The sequence below is a fragment of the Eimeria acervulina genome, genomic scaffold (assembly GCF_000499425.1).
Source record: "Eimeria acervulina Houghton genomic scaffold, Eah_scaff70, whole genome shotgun sequence".
In the NCBI taxonomy this organism is placed as follows: Eukaryota; Apicomplexa; class Conoidasida; order Eucoccidiorida; family Eimeriidae; genus Eimeria; species Eimeria acervulina.
In genome coordinates, this window is record NW_013549646.1 from 67,501 (window position 1) to 80,356 (window position 12,856).

Sequence of the window (12,856 nt, forward strand, 5' to 3'; positions counted from 1 at the left end):
GAGGGTTTAGGGTTTAGGGTTTAGGGTTCGGGGTTTAGGGTTTAGGGTTTACAGTAAACCCTAAACCCTTATTCCAGGCCAGTACCAGGAAAACGCTAGAGGGCCTTGTGGTCTTGCTTAAAAGCAGCTGCTGCGTTTCGGGTTAGGGTTTAGGGTTTAGGGTTTAGGGATTAGGGATTAGGGTTTAGGGTTTAGGGTTTAGGGTTTAGGGTTTGTGATTCAGGATGAGCGGGAAGAGTTATATTCGATGAACCTTTCAAACATTTCGGCTCTCTTTCTTCATGCGGGTGAGACTTAGGGTTTAGAGCGTAGGGTTTAGGGTTTAGGGTTTAGGGTTTAGAATTTAGCAGTGCATTTTGTGTGCGCACGTGCGACGAGCTTCCATCTGTCAGTTTCGTTTGCGACGAAGTCCCTTCTTCAGGGTTCAGGGTTTAGGGTTTAGGGTTTAGGGTTTGCGCTGCAGAAAACGCATACTTCTACGCCTTAGCTCTCTTTATTTTCGTTGCGGGGTGGAGGCCAGACCTCTGTGGGGCCCGACGCTTAGCTCAGCTGCTGACGCGGTTGGTGGTGCAGCCGGGGGGTGCTGCTGCTGCTGCTGCTGCTGCTGCTGCTCCGCAGCAGCAGCAGCAGCAACAGCTGCAGCAGGCTGCTGCAGCAGCAGAGGGGGCACACGCCTCCTCTGCTGCAGCAGCAGCAGCACATATGCCTTCGCACGTTGAAAGGCAGCGCGAAGTTTCTGCTGCTCAGCTTTATCTGCTGCTGTCAAATCTAGATGAGTACGTTCACCAGCAGCAGCAGAAGCAACAAGAGCAGCAGCAGCAGCAGCAGCAGCAGCAGCAGCAGCAACGGCGATGCTGCCTATTATTTTCAGCCATTTGCGTCTTTCCTTTCTATTTACTTCCTGCAGGGTATTTTAGGGTTTAGGGTTTAGGGTTTAGGGTTTAGGGTTTAGGGTTTAGGGTTTAGGGTTTGTTATGTGCGCAGGTTTCCACGCTTGGCTTCTTTATTTCGTAGCATTACGCGTTCTCTCTTTATTGGGGTGGATATACACCTCGCGCCTGCTGATGCATGCGACTTGGCGGATACAGTTGAGTTGCTGCTGCAGCAGTTTGAAGCGCAGCAGCAGCTGCTCTACGAACGCCCAGCCCCACCAAAGAAAGCAGCAACTGCAACAGCAGCAGCAGAAACAGCAGCACCAGCAGCAGCACCAGCAGCAGCACCAGGTGACGCCGTGGAGCCGGGCGGAAGCCGCACCAACACGGAACACTTGGGGCACAATGCTGCTGCTGCTGCTGCTGCTGCTCAGCAGCCACAGCAGCAGCAACTGCAGCAGCACCACCACCAACACCAGGTGCAGCTGGATCAGTTTCACCTACAAGGCCTTGCTGCTTCCCCCCTACAGCTGCAGCAGCAGCAGCAGCCGCAGCAGTATGTGCAAGGGCTGCAACACCTGCCGCCACCCATGCAACTGGAGCAACAACTGCAGCAGCAGCAGCAGCAACAGCAGCAGCAGCAGCGCACCAAAAGGCGCCGCAGCATCGATGAGAGTGTTCTAACGCTCGACAGCAGCAGCAGCAGCGACAGCAGTAGCCTCAGCAGCAGCAGCCTCAGCAGCAGCAGCCTCAGTAGCAGCACAACTGGATTCAGCAGCATGCGTTTGCAGCAGCAGCAAGAAGAGCAGCAGCAACTGCAGCAGCAGCAACAGCTGCTACAGCACACCCTCGCCCATCAGCAGCAGCACCCCTACTACCTGCACCCGCACCAGCAGCACCCACAGCAGCAGCAGCAACAGCAGCAGCAGCAACTGCAGCAGCAGCAAGTTGATTCAGGCAGCGCACAGTCTGTAGAAGACGAGGTCTTAGAGCTGCCCTCTGCAAGCCAATATGGGGTTTCAAGACCGTGGCATTTGGAGTACCGCAGGACCCGGTAAACCCTAAACCCTAAACCCTAAACCCTAAACCCTAAACCCTAAGCCCTCATAGATCTGGAAGGGTTGGGCTCTCCCCTGCCAACCATATGCTAGTGCTCGTTCCGTCTTCCAGTGCCCGCAAAACCCTAAACCCTAAACCCTAAACCCTAAACCCTAATATGGCTTTGTTTGTACAGGGGTGCCCCTGTGGAGCCTCCGCTTGCTGCGTTGAGGGAGACGGCTCTGTTGGATTCGCTGTTAGAAGACTTCGTAAACCCTCGTTTGCTGCTGCAGCAGAAGCACCAGACATCGCACAGGCTGAACAGCAGCAGCAGCAGCAGCAGCAGCAGCAGCAGCAGCAGCAGCAGCAGCAGGGGAGGTGGAGAGCCACAGTTTCTTAAGTATGCAAATCTACTCGTAGCTCTCTGCGTACGAAGCGCGTACGAATTAACTCGCCGCTGGTGGGAAGGAAGGAAGCAGCAGCGGCAGCAGCAGCAGCAGCAGCAGATGCTGCTGCTGCAGCACGAACACGAGCAGCAAGCGGAACATGAGCCCTGGCAATTCGATGGAGACCCTGAAGAAATGCAAAGAAGCTCCGATGAGGTCAGCGTACTTTAGGCCACACGGCTTAGGGTTTAGGGTTTAGGGTTTAGGGTTTAGGGTTTAGGGTTTAGGGTTTAGGGTTTAGCATGCCACGAGAGGGAAATCTTTGAGACCTTTCAACAGCTTAAAGCAGCACATTCTGAAAATTCGCCCCCTGTGCCCCACGACCTCCTGTTTAGGGTTTAGGGTTTAGGGTTTAGGGTTTAGGGTTTATGCGATTCAGTGGTCTAGCAACCATTCTTCTCTCTCCGATATCTCCGACTCCGAGCAGCAGCGGCTGCAGATGGAGGATTTGTTTGAAGAGCCAGAGCATCATTTACCAGGCAAGTAGTAGCAGCAACAGCAGCAGCAGCAGCAGCTGCTGCTGCTGCTGCTGCTGCTGCGGGAGTGGCAGCAACAGCAGCAGCAGCAGCAGCTGCGGCAGCAGGAGGTGCTGCTCTTGCTGCTGCAGATCCCGCTGCAAGAGCTGTGCTGCTGCTATCGGAGCACTTACTGCTGCTGCTGCTGATGCTGATGCTGCTGCTGATGCTGATGCTGCTGCTGCTGCTGCTGAGCGGTGTAGCCGCAGCCTTTATGCTTCTGCTGCGTGTCCTGCTGCTACGCTTGCTTCTGCTGCTTCTTCATGGCTGCTGCTGTTTCTGCTGCTCTTGCTGCTGTTGCTGCAGGTGCCTCATTCCGAACGCAGCAGCAATTCTTTAAGCAGCAGCAGGTGGAGGACAAGGCCCCGCTGCTCTTGCAGCAGCAGCAGCAGCAGCAACAACAACAACAGCCACTCTTCATCCCGCAGCAGCAACAACTGCACCAGCTGCAGCAGCAGCAACACCATCCTCCGCAGCAGCTCTACACACCGGACCAACTGATGTATATGCAGCAGCAGCAGCAACAGCAGCAGCAGCAGCAGCAGCAGCTGATGATGCAGGGATTTCACCCAATGCAGCAACTGCAGCAGCAGCAACAGCAGGGACCCAGCTTTGGCCATTCCTATGATATGCTGCAGCAGCAGCTGCAGCAGCAGCGTCTGCAGCAGCACCAACAGCAGATGCAACAGCCACAGCAAATGCAGCCACTGCAGCAACAGCAACTGCAGCAGCAACAACAGGAACAGCTGCAGCAGCAACAGATGCAACAGCACCAGCAGCAACAGATGCAGCACGAGCAGCAGCAGATGCAGCACCAGCAGCAATTTGGACAGCAACTGCTGCACCAGCAGCTGCAGCAGCAACAGCTGCAGCAGCAGCAACTGCAGCACGAGCAACTGCAGCAGCAGCAGCTGCAGCAGCAACAGCTGCAGCAGCAGCAGCTGCATCAGCAACAGTTGCAGCAGCAGCAACTGCAGCAGCAACAGTTGCAGCAGCAGCAACTGCAGCAGCAACAGCTGCATCAACACCAACTGCAGCAGCCGCTGCAGCAGCAGTTACAGCAGCCGATGCTGCAGCCCTATTTCTCGCCAATGCAGCACGAGCAGCAACCGGCTCCGCTTCCGCCGGAGCAGCAGCAACAGCAGCAGCACTTGTTCATGCAGCAGCAGCAGCAGCAGCAGCAGCAGCAATTGCACCAGGAGCCGCAGCTGCTGTTTGCTGAAGCCCTCAACACAGAAGACGCCTGGGAGAAGAGGAGTGACTATGATACCTGTAGGCTGCTGCTGCTGCGGTTGCTGCTGCTGCGTTTGCTGCTGCTGCTGCTACATTTGATGCTGCTGATGCTGCATTTTCTGGTGCTGCTGTTGCATTTGCTGCTGCTGCTGTTGCATTTGCTACTGCTGCTGTTGCATGTGCTGCTGCTGCCGTTGCATTTGCTGCTGCTGCTGTTTATTCCGGCCCATAGATTTTAGGGTGCTGCTGCCTGGTCTGTGCACTTGCTTCTCTACTGCAGCTTCTGTAACGCAGAGCAGCAGCAGCAGCAGCAGCAGCAGCAGTAGCAGCAGCAGCAGTAGCAGCCTGGCCTCCAGCAGCATCGTAACTTCTGTGACTCCATCCCCTGCGGGCAACCGCGAATGGCAGCAGGAGGAGGAGGAGGAGCAGCAGCAGCAGCAGCAGCCGTGGCAGCAGGAGCAGCAACTGCAGCAGCAGCAGCAGCAGCAGCTATACTTTGGAGGCGGAAAGGCTTTCAACGCGTACACATCCCCTGGCGGTCTCCCTATGACTTCTGCCTCCTCCTCCTCAGCAGGAGGTGCAGCAGGAGCAGCAGCAGGAGCAGCAGACACGAGCAGCCTGCTAGGCAGCGAGGTGTATGTCAGTGCAAGCGGCAGCAACAGACTGGGCAGAGGCAGCCATCTCCCGCAGCGACAGCAGCAAAGAATAAGTCGTAGATTTCATCTTTACTCAAAATCTGTAGAAAGCTACAAAGCAATTGCAAGAAAAGAGCTGCTCGAGGTACAAACCCTAAACCCTAAACCCTAAACCCTAAACCCTACAGTGTTAGAGTTTACGGTCTAGGGTTTAGGCGCACTTATCTGTTATCAACCACCCTCACTCCTGAAAAGGTGCTCTTAACATGGTTTAGACCCTTAGGGTTCAGGGTTTAGGGTTTAGGGTTTAGGGTTTAGGGTTTAGGGTTTAGGGTTTAGGGATTAGGGTTTAGGGTTTAGGGTTTAGGGTTTGCGGGTTCAGATCTATCGAATTTGTCGGAGGGAAGACTGGACTTTAGTAGACAAGTGGCAGGCCCTGTTGGGGTGTATGGGCACTAACGTTGCTGCTTCAGCAGTGTTGTCTTTTGTGCGGCAGCAGCTGCTAGGCAGCAGCAGCAGCAGCAGCAGCAGCAGCGCAGCAGCAGCAGCAGGAGACGCAGCAGCAGATCCCCTTCTCCTCGTCACTGACGGCCTCCTCGTGCTGCTCAAGTTTATGGTGGATGTACACCGCAACAAACGGCCTCCCGTTGTAGATCTCTTAGGGTATGCATGCAGCAGCAGCAGCAGCAACAGCAGCAGCAGCAGCAGCAGCAGCAGGCACAAATACAGCAGGGCAGGGACAGCGTTGCTGCTGTCGGCTATACCTTGTATCTTCGGAGAGAAAAATGAATAAAGGGTTTGGAGCTTTAGGGTTTAGGGTTTAGAGATTTAGGGTTTAGGGTTTAGGGTTTAGGGTTTAGGGTTTGTGGGGTCCTCAGGCGATTATTTGTATCTGGCGGCAACCGCGGAGAAGCCCCTGCCTTTGCGGAGAAGCGCATGGAGGTATTTCAAGGGTTTAGGGTTTAGGGTTTAGGGTTTCAGGGGTTTTGCTGCTGCCAGCCATTGGTTTGAGCAGCCGAGTGCATTTCACCGCTGCCGCTGCTGCTGCTGCTGCTGCTGCTGCCTGCTTCCCGGCGCTGCTTGTTCTATTGCTGCGCTTCCTACTGCTGCTGCTGCTGTTGTTGCTGCTGCTGCTGCAGCGGCGGGTGTCTATCGCTCGCTTTTGGCTGTACGTCTGCAAGTATGAAGGAGAATTTGTTGCTGTTATCTCTGTCTTCAAGCGCGTTGTAAGCCCTAAACCCTAAACCCTCGCGAGGCAGACGTACTAGCACAGCAAACCCTAAACCCTCAGCAGCCACAATCGAACGCCTGAAACCCTAAACCCGAGTCAACCTCTGCTTGTAGGAGCAAGGGTTTGCCGAAGAGGGTTAAGGCTTTAGGGTTTAGGGTTTAGGGTTTAGGGTTTAGGGTTTAGGGTTTGGGCTGTGTGTGCTGCAGTACACGCATACAGACCGAAGCATCTGCCGCTTCTTTCTTTCGGAGTTGCTGCGGCTCTGCGGCCCCCCCTTTGCTTCTTATTTTTGTTTGTCTCTATTGCAGCTAATAGCGCAAGTCATATCAACAGGTGCAAACCCTAAACCCTAAACCCTAAACCCTCAGCACTGTGTGCAGTGCGACGAAATCTTATCCCCACGGAGAATGGATATTATAGGATGCCTTTCTTTGCATCTGAATTGCCTTTCTTCTTGTCTAGGGTTTAGGGTTTAGGGTTTAGGGTTTAGGGTTTAGGGTTTGTGGTTTGCGTTTAGAGAAGAGTGCGTTTAGAGGCAGCGAAGTAGAAGGAAGGAAGCTGCGGTCTGGGGTTTTGTCTTTCATTGATCAAACCCTACGCTTCTGCAATGCGCCGCATCCTGTACCTGCTGAGGTGAGGGGTTTAGGGTTTAGGGTTTAGGGTTTAGGGTTTAGGGTTTGTCTTTTGCTTTAATTCGAGTGGATATACACCTGAGGGTTTAGGGTTTACGTTGTCAGTGAGGGCACAAGGGGGGCTGGCTGCGGCAGGGGTGCGCATGATTGATGTTAGGGTTTAGGCTTTAGGGTTTAGGGTTTAGGGGTTGAGGCCTGATGGTAGGGTTTAGGGTTTAAAGGGGAGGTCGGCGGTTACGGTTTAGGGTTTGGTGTTCGGGCTTGGGGTTTAGGGTTTAAGGCTAAGGGTTGAGGGGGTGGTGTTAGGGCGTAGGGTTTGATGTTAGGGTTTAGGGTTTATGGTTTAGGGTTTAGGGTTTAGGGTTTGTGCTTGTGCTGCTGCTGCAGGTAGCTGAGCTAGCTCAAGCGGTGCGGGTGCGCTTGCTGGCTCTGCCGCAAGAAGAAGCATGAGGGTTTAGGGTTTAGGGTTTAGGGTTTAGGGTTTGGAAGACGAACAACTCTTGGACTCAGGTTGTCTTTGAGGCTTTGTTTTCTCTAGGCTTCTCCCCCAGGGTTTAGGGTTTAGGGCTTAGGGTTTAGGGTTTAGGGTTTAGGGCTCATTAGAAAAACAGCGGTGAATTGCAGTCAGCATAAAACGGAGGGAGATTAAATAAATAAATAAATAATAAATAAATAAATAGATAGAGAGATAAGTAGATAAATAGATAAATGAACAAATAGATAAATAGATAAATAAATAAATAAACAAATGGATATTAAATAGATATAAAGAGATAAAGAGATAAAGAGATAAAGAAAGATATAAAGCAACGGAGTGTACACGAGGAAGAAAAACATAAAAAGAAATAAATAAACAAACAAAGAGAGACAGAGACAGAGACAGAGACAAACAAATAAAAATAAATATAAATAAAAAGAGAGAGAGAGACGAATAAAAAGAATAACAGCAGGGGCAGCTAAACAAAACAAAACAACAACAAAAAAACAAAAAAAATAAAAAAACATTAACTCCAGCAACGCCGCAGCAGAAGAAGCAAGCAACAACAGCAGCGACAGCAAACAGCGACAGCAGCAGCAGCAGCAGCAACAGCTGCAGCAGCATCAGATAAAACGAGAATCTTCTTATGGCTGCCTGTGAAAACCCTCCCCTGCTCGTCTACGGTTTAGGGTTTAGGGTTTAGGGTTTAGGGTTTTTTAAAACAAAATAAATTGTCTGAGTGTGGAGGTTGCGGGTTCGATACCTGGCATTTATGAAAAAGAAAAAATATATTTATTTTAATTTATTTTTATTTATTTTTATTTATTTATTTATTATTATTGAATAATAAACATTACTACGGACGTTTAGAGTAAAATAAAATGAATATTAATAATATAAAATATAATTAATATTTTTTTGTTTAATATAAATATAATCTTTTTGTTGTTTGATATAAAATGTAAACAGTATAATATATATATATATATTTAGTATGCGTTCAGTACAGCCGATAGGGGGGCTGTAAAGAGGCATTTTCTGGTGGTTTTTGCTGCTTTAAAATGTAAAAATGATTAATAATATAATAATTAATTAATTTTAATGTTTATTTCGTTAAAAAAACAAACAAAAACAACAAAATATGAGCAGAGAGAGAGCCGGGGGTCACTGCTGCCGACTGCAGACCAGCGGGGAGGAGAGCCGGGGGTTGTTGTGATAATTTCTTTGCTTATTTTAAGCATTTTATATTTAAATACAATAAATAATTGATTAATATAATTTAAATTAATATATTTGATTGATATTTCACGAGAAAAAGCAGATAATGTAAGCCGACTGTAAGGGATCCACCGGCAACGGCAATGACAGCAGCAACAGCAGCAGCAGCAGCAGCAGCAGCAGCAACAGCAGCAGCAGCAGCAGCCTTAGTGTGTTTTTGCTACTTTTGTATGCATTAGACGGTTTAGAATCTCTTCATTGTTGGTTTATTATTCTTGTTTCCTTGTCTTTGCCTCAGCATTACCCTTCCTGCTGCAGCACCACTCACTGGGCAGGCTCTGCTGCTGCTGCTGCTGCTGCTGTTGCTGCTGTTGCTGCTGTTGCTGCTGAGGCGGGGCGGCTTGGCAAATACAAACCTCTCTCCTCTGTCTATTTCTTCTTTTTGCTTCATCTCGTTTGTTTTAGAGCAACAGACGCTGCTTCTTTGCTGCTATCTGCTGCAGACCCTCGCTTTGCTTCTTTCCTAACGAACGCCCGCTTCCAGCCTAAGGTCACCCACAAACAGGGGAGCAGCAGCAGCAGCAGCAGGAGCAGCAGCAGCAGCAGCAGCAGAAGTAGCAGCAGCAGCAGCACAGCAACACCAGCAGCAAGAGAGCAAGCAGCAGCAACAGCAGCAGCAACAGCAGCAGGAGCAGCAGCAACTGCATCGGGTTGCTGCTGTTGCAGTATCGCAGGTGTCTGTACACCTCAAGTCTTTAACTCCTTAGTTCTACACAAGGCCTCCAAGGGGCCCCTTTGGCCGCTACGGTCGGTTTTGCTGCAGCAACAGCAGCAGCTAATCGATATAGCAAGCAGCATATTTCAAGCAGCAGCTGCAGCAGCAACAGCAGCAACAGCAGCATCAGCAGCAGCTGCAGCAGTTGCATCCTACAGGCAAGCCCTGATCAGCAGCGGCTGCCGCTGGTGAGAGACTATCGGATAGTTTGCTGCTGCTGCTGCTGCTGCTGTTGCTGTTGCTGCTGCTGCTGCTGCTGCTGTTGTTGTTGTTGTTGCTTCCCACAGAATTTGGCAAAAAGCGGAACAAATATTAAAAAAAGCAAAACCAAACCTGCAGCAGCAACAGCAGCAGCAGAAGCAGCAGCAGCAGCAGCAGCAGCAGCAGCAACGTTGGTGTGTTTGTGATGTGCTGCAGCAGATAGATTTCTACTGTCTCTTCACTGTCTGTCTCTGTCTTCTTTCTGTCTTTAACATGCACGCTTCGGGGCCCCTGCTGCTGGGGGCCATACCTCTGCCTCCTTCTCCTTCCCAGCAGCAGCAGCAGCAGCAGCAGCAGCAGCAGCAGGAGTCGCTCGACTGCTTGGGGGAAGGCTGCGCTGTCCGCTCAGTCTGCTCTACCCAAGGGCCTGCTGTTGCTTATGCTGCAGCAGCAAAACGGTATTCGCTAATATCATCAGTTATTAAAGATAAATTAGCAGTCTCTTGGCGTATCAACGACTTCCTCGGGGTTTGGTCTCTTGCAAAACGCAGATGTAAACCCTAAACCCTAAACCCTAAACCCTAAACCTTCGATTTAATCCGGAGGTGAAGGCTGCCCGCTGCAGCAAGAAAGAACTTTACTCCTCTACTGCTGCTGCAGAGTCTCTTCCTGCTGCTGCTGCTGCTGCTGTTGCTGCTGCTGCTTGTTATTCTACACAATCTACCCTCCTTTCACCATCCATATTTTTGCTGCTTCTGCTGCTGCTGTTGCTGCTGCTGTTGTTGCTCCTGCTGCTGCTTCCACTGCTGCTGTTGCTTCCCTTGCTGCTTCTGCTGCTGCTGCCTTTGCTGCTGCTACACCCCTACTTCTGCTGCTGCTCCTCCCCTGTTTCTGCTGCTGCTGTTTCTGCTGCTACTGTTACTGCTACTGCTACTGCTGCTGCTGTTGCTGCTGCTGCTGCTGCTGGTGCTGCTGCTGCTGCTGCTGCTGCTGCTGCTGCAGTTTTGCGGCCTCGCAGTGAGGATCAGTACATCGACTCGCATTTGTTTGGAGACGGCGCCTCAGGGCGGTGGTTTTTGCGGATATACCCCTGCGGAGATAAAAAGAATAGCGGCTCACTAGAACTATATTTAATGCTAGAGAGCAGCTTGCCTAGAGACCTTCTAGTGCATTATAAGCTGCAAGTTGTTAGGCCCCCAAAGCATCAGCAGCAGCAGCACCAAATGCAGCAGCAACAAATGCAGCAGCAAATGCAGCAACAGATGCAGCAACAGATCCTCCAGCAGCAGCAACAAAGGAGACATACTGTCCAAACAGATACTGCTGCGGGGGCGAATGCTGCTCCTGCTGCTCCTCCTCCTGCTGCTGCTGCTGCAGATGAAACAGCCAGACGTAGAAGGAGGCATAGAAGGGACCATGCGCAGCAGCAAACCCTCAACAACAGCAGCAGCAGCAGCAGCAGCACCGGCAGCACAAGCAGCAGCAGCAGCAGCAGCAATAATAGTAGAGGTGCAGCAGAGTCAGAAGGAGGCAGCCAGCGCGCCCCTCGCAGCGGTTGCAGCAGCAGCAGCAGCGGCAACAGAGACAGGCAGCAGCAGCATGAAGCACTTCGTCAACGGCAGCGTGGCAGCAGCAGCAGCAACGACGGCCGCACCAGCAGCAGCAGCAGCAGCAGCAGGAGGCTCAACCACGGCCGCGAACGAAGAAACAGAGAAGCAGAAGCAGAAAGAGTGATTGGCTATGAAGACAGCGATGTCTACAGCAAACAAGAGCCCGGCGTCGGCTACGGCCCCACACACCTCTGCGACGGTCTGCTGCTGCTGCTGCTGCTGCTGCTGCTGCTGCTGCTGTTGGTAGTAGTAGGAGGAGTAAGGGTTGAGGTATTGGGGTGTCTCTCTCTTTCGTCTGTCCCTGGGTCTTCTGTACTGCCCCTCAACGCATGCCTCCATGCTTCTGCTGCTGCTGCTGCTGCTGCTGCTGCTGCTGCTGCTGCTGCTGTTTGCTTCAGTGAGCAGCAGGAAGAAAGTCGAGGAGTTGCTGTGGCCAGACGGCTCGCTGTTAGTTGCAGTCTTCATGGAGTGCCCTACGCCTATTCACGAGAGCAGCGTCCCTGCAAATAAAAGCAGCAGCAGCAGCAGCAGCAGCAGCAGCAGCAGCAGCGAGATCGCGGCACCGCCGTCCAACTCCCACGGGCTCTTCTCAATGCTGTCTCCTTTTGCGCCGTTCACAGTCTCCAACCTGCAGCAGCAGCAGCAGCAGCAGCAGGTTCTGGGCTTTGGCTGTTCTTTGCGTCCTGCTTCTTTCGGAGGCTCCCTCCCCTCCTCCACAGCAGCAGCAGCAGCAGCAACAGCAACAGCAGCAGCAGCAGCAGGAGCAGCAGCAGGAGCAGCAGGCAGCGTGGCTAGCGAAGTCGCCTCTTACATTCTTTCTTCGCCTCCTGATTTGCTGCTGCAGTTCGCTGGACGCCAATTCGCAGCAAATAAAATCGCCCTAGCTGCATGCTCAAGGGTCAGCTAGCTAGCCAACACCTAGCTAGCTAGCCAACAGACAGCTAGCTAGCCAACACCTAGCTAGCTAGCCAGCAGATAGATAGCTAGCCAACACCTAGCTAGCTAGCCAACAGATAGCTAGCTAGGCAACAGATAGCTAGCTAGCCAACAGCTAGCTAGCCAACGGACAGCTAGCTAGCCAACGGACAGCTAGCTAGCCAACAGCTAGCTAGCTACACAACATATAACTAGCTAGACAACAGCTAGCTAGCCAGCAGCTAGCTAGACAGCAGATAGGTAACTATCTAGACGGAGAGATGGCCAGCTAGCTAGCCAAACAGCTAGCTAGCCAGAGGGATAGCTGGCTAGCTACCTAGACACAACCCCAGCTAGCCAAAGAAGTCGAAGGCTAGCCAAAGCGATAGCTAGCTAGCTGAGGGAGTAGCTAGCTGTTCAGGGCCCTAGCCAGCTAGCTAGCTAGCTACATAGCTAGCCAGCCAACTGGTTAGCTAGCTATGCAAGGAGGCTGCAACAGCAGACGGTGACTCAGTCCTGCAAATGCTGCTGCAGCAGCAGCAGCTGCTGCTGCTGCTGCGGCGGCGGCTGCGGGGCTTCACACTTGCAGCAAGACTACCACCCCGTGTCTACTGCTGCGTCTGTTGCTGCTGCTGCTGCTGCAGGAGTAGCATCAGCCCTGCTTCTGCAGCTACTGGTGTTAGTCCTGTTGCTGCTGCTGCTGTTGGTGTTGCTGCTGCTGCTGCATTTGTTTCTGCTGCTGTTGCTTACTGCTGCTGCCTTCAGGTTTTTCGTGCGATGCTCTCGGGTAAATTCAGAGAAGGAAATCTGCTCGCCCCCTCGAAGACACTGGAGCAGCAGCAGCAGCAGCAGCAGGACGTGCAGCAGCAGCAGCAGCAGCAGGACGTACAGCAGCAGCAGCAGCAGCAGCAGCAGCCTATATTGGAGCTACCTTTGACAGGGATTACTGCGAATGCTCTGTTCAATCTGCTGCAATGTATTCACACTGATACGTATGGCACCTAGACAATGCTGCTGCTGCTGCTGCTGCTGCTGCTGCTGCTGCTGCTGCTGCTGC

General features: G+C 52.1%; 2 protein-coding genes across 2 annotated transcripts in view; both read left to right on the top strand.

The window, feature by feature from the left end:
* The window catches only part of EAH_00012610 (hypothetical protein, conserved), a gene marked incomplete at both ends in the record, with an annotated part of 16,277 nt that extends 9,225 nt beyond the window's left edge, over nucleotides 1-7,052 (top strand). Inside the window, 14 exons of the mRNA XM_013394625.1 lie at nucleotides 224-287; nucleotides 464-776; nucleotides 985-1,926; nucleotides 2,107-2,512; nucleotides 2,736-2,839; nucleotides 2,964-3,070; nucleotides 3,178-4,143; nucleotides 4,385-4,884; nucleotides 5,122-5,402; nucleotides 5,618-5,681; nucleotides 5,879-5,965; nucleotides 6,177-6,303; nucleotides 6,488-6,603; nucleotides 6,990-7,052. Coding sequence (XP_013250079.1) covers nucleotides 224-287; nucleotides 464-776; nucleotides 985-1,926; nucleotides 2,107-2,512; nucleotides 2,736-2,839; nucleotides 2,964-3,070; nucleotides 3,178-4,143; nucleotides 4,385-4,884; nucleotides 5,122-5,402; nucleotides 5,618-5,681; nucleotides 5,879-5,965; nucleotides 6,177-6,303; nucleotides 6,488-6,603; nucleotides 6,990-7,052 — 4,140 coding nt within the window. The remainder of the gene's footprint in view (nucleotides 1-223; nucleotides 288-463; nucleotides 777-984; nucleotides 1,927-2,106; nucleotides 2,513-2,735; nucleotides 2,840-2,963; nucleotides 3,071-3,177; nucleotides 4,144-4,384; nucleotides 4,885-5,121; nucleotides 5,403-5,617; nucleotides 5,682-5,878; nucleotides 5,966-6,176; nucleotides 6,304-6,487; nucleotides 6,604-6,989) is intronic.
* Nucleotides 7,053-8,441: 1,389 nt separating this feature from the next.
* The window catches only part of EAH_00012620 (hypothetical protein, conserved), a gene marked incomplete at both ends in the record, with an annotated part of 8,710 nt that continues 4,295 nt past the window's right edge, over nucleotides 8,442-12,856 (top strand). Inside the window, 6 exons of the mRNA XM_013394626.1 lie at nucleotides 8,442-8,526; nucleotides 8,802-9,231; nucleotides 9,361-9,827; nucleotides 10,277-11,083; nucleotides 11,283-11,782; nucleotides 12,565-12,758. Of these exons, the coding sequence (XP_013250080.1) occupies nucleotides 8,442-8,526; nucleotides 8,802-9,231; nucleotides 9,361-9,827; nucleotides 10,277-11,083; nucleotides 11,283-11,782; nucleotides 12,565-12,758 (2,483 nt within the window). The remainder of the gene's footprint in view (nucleotides 8,527-8,801; nucleotides 9,232-9,360; nucleotides 9,828-10,276; nucleotides 11,084-11,282; nucleotides 11,783-12,564; nucleotides 12,759-12,856) is intronic.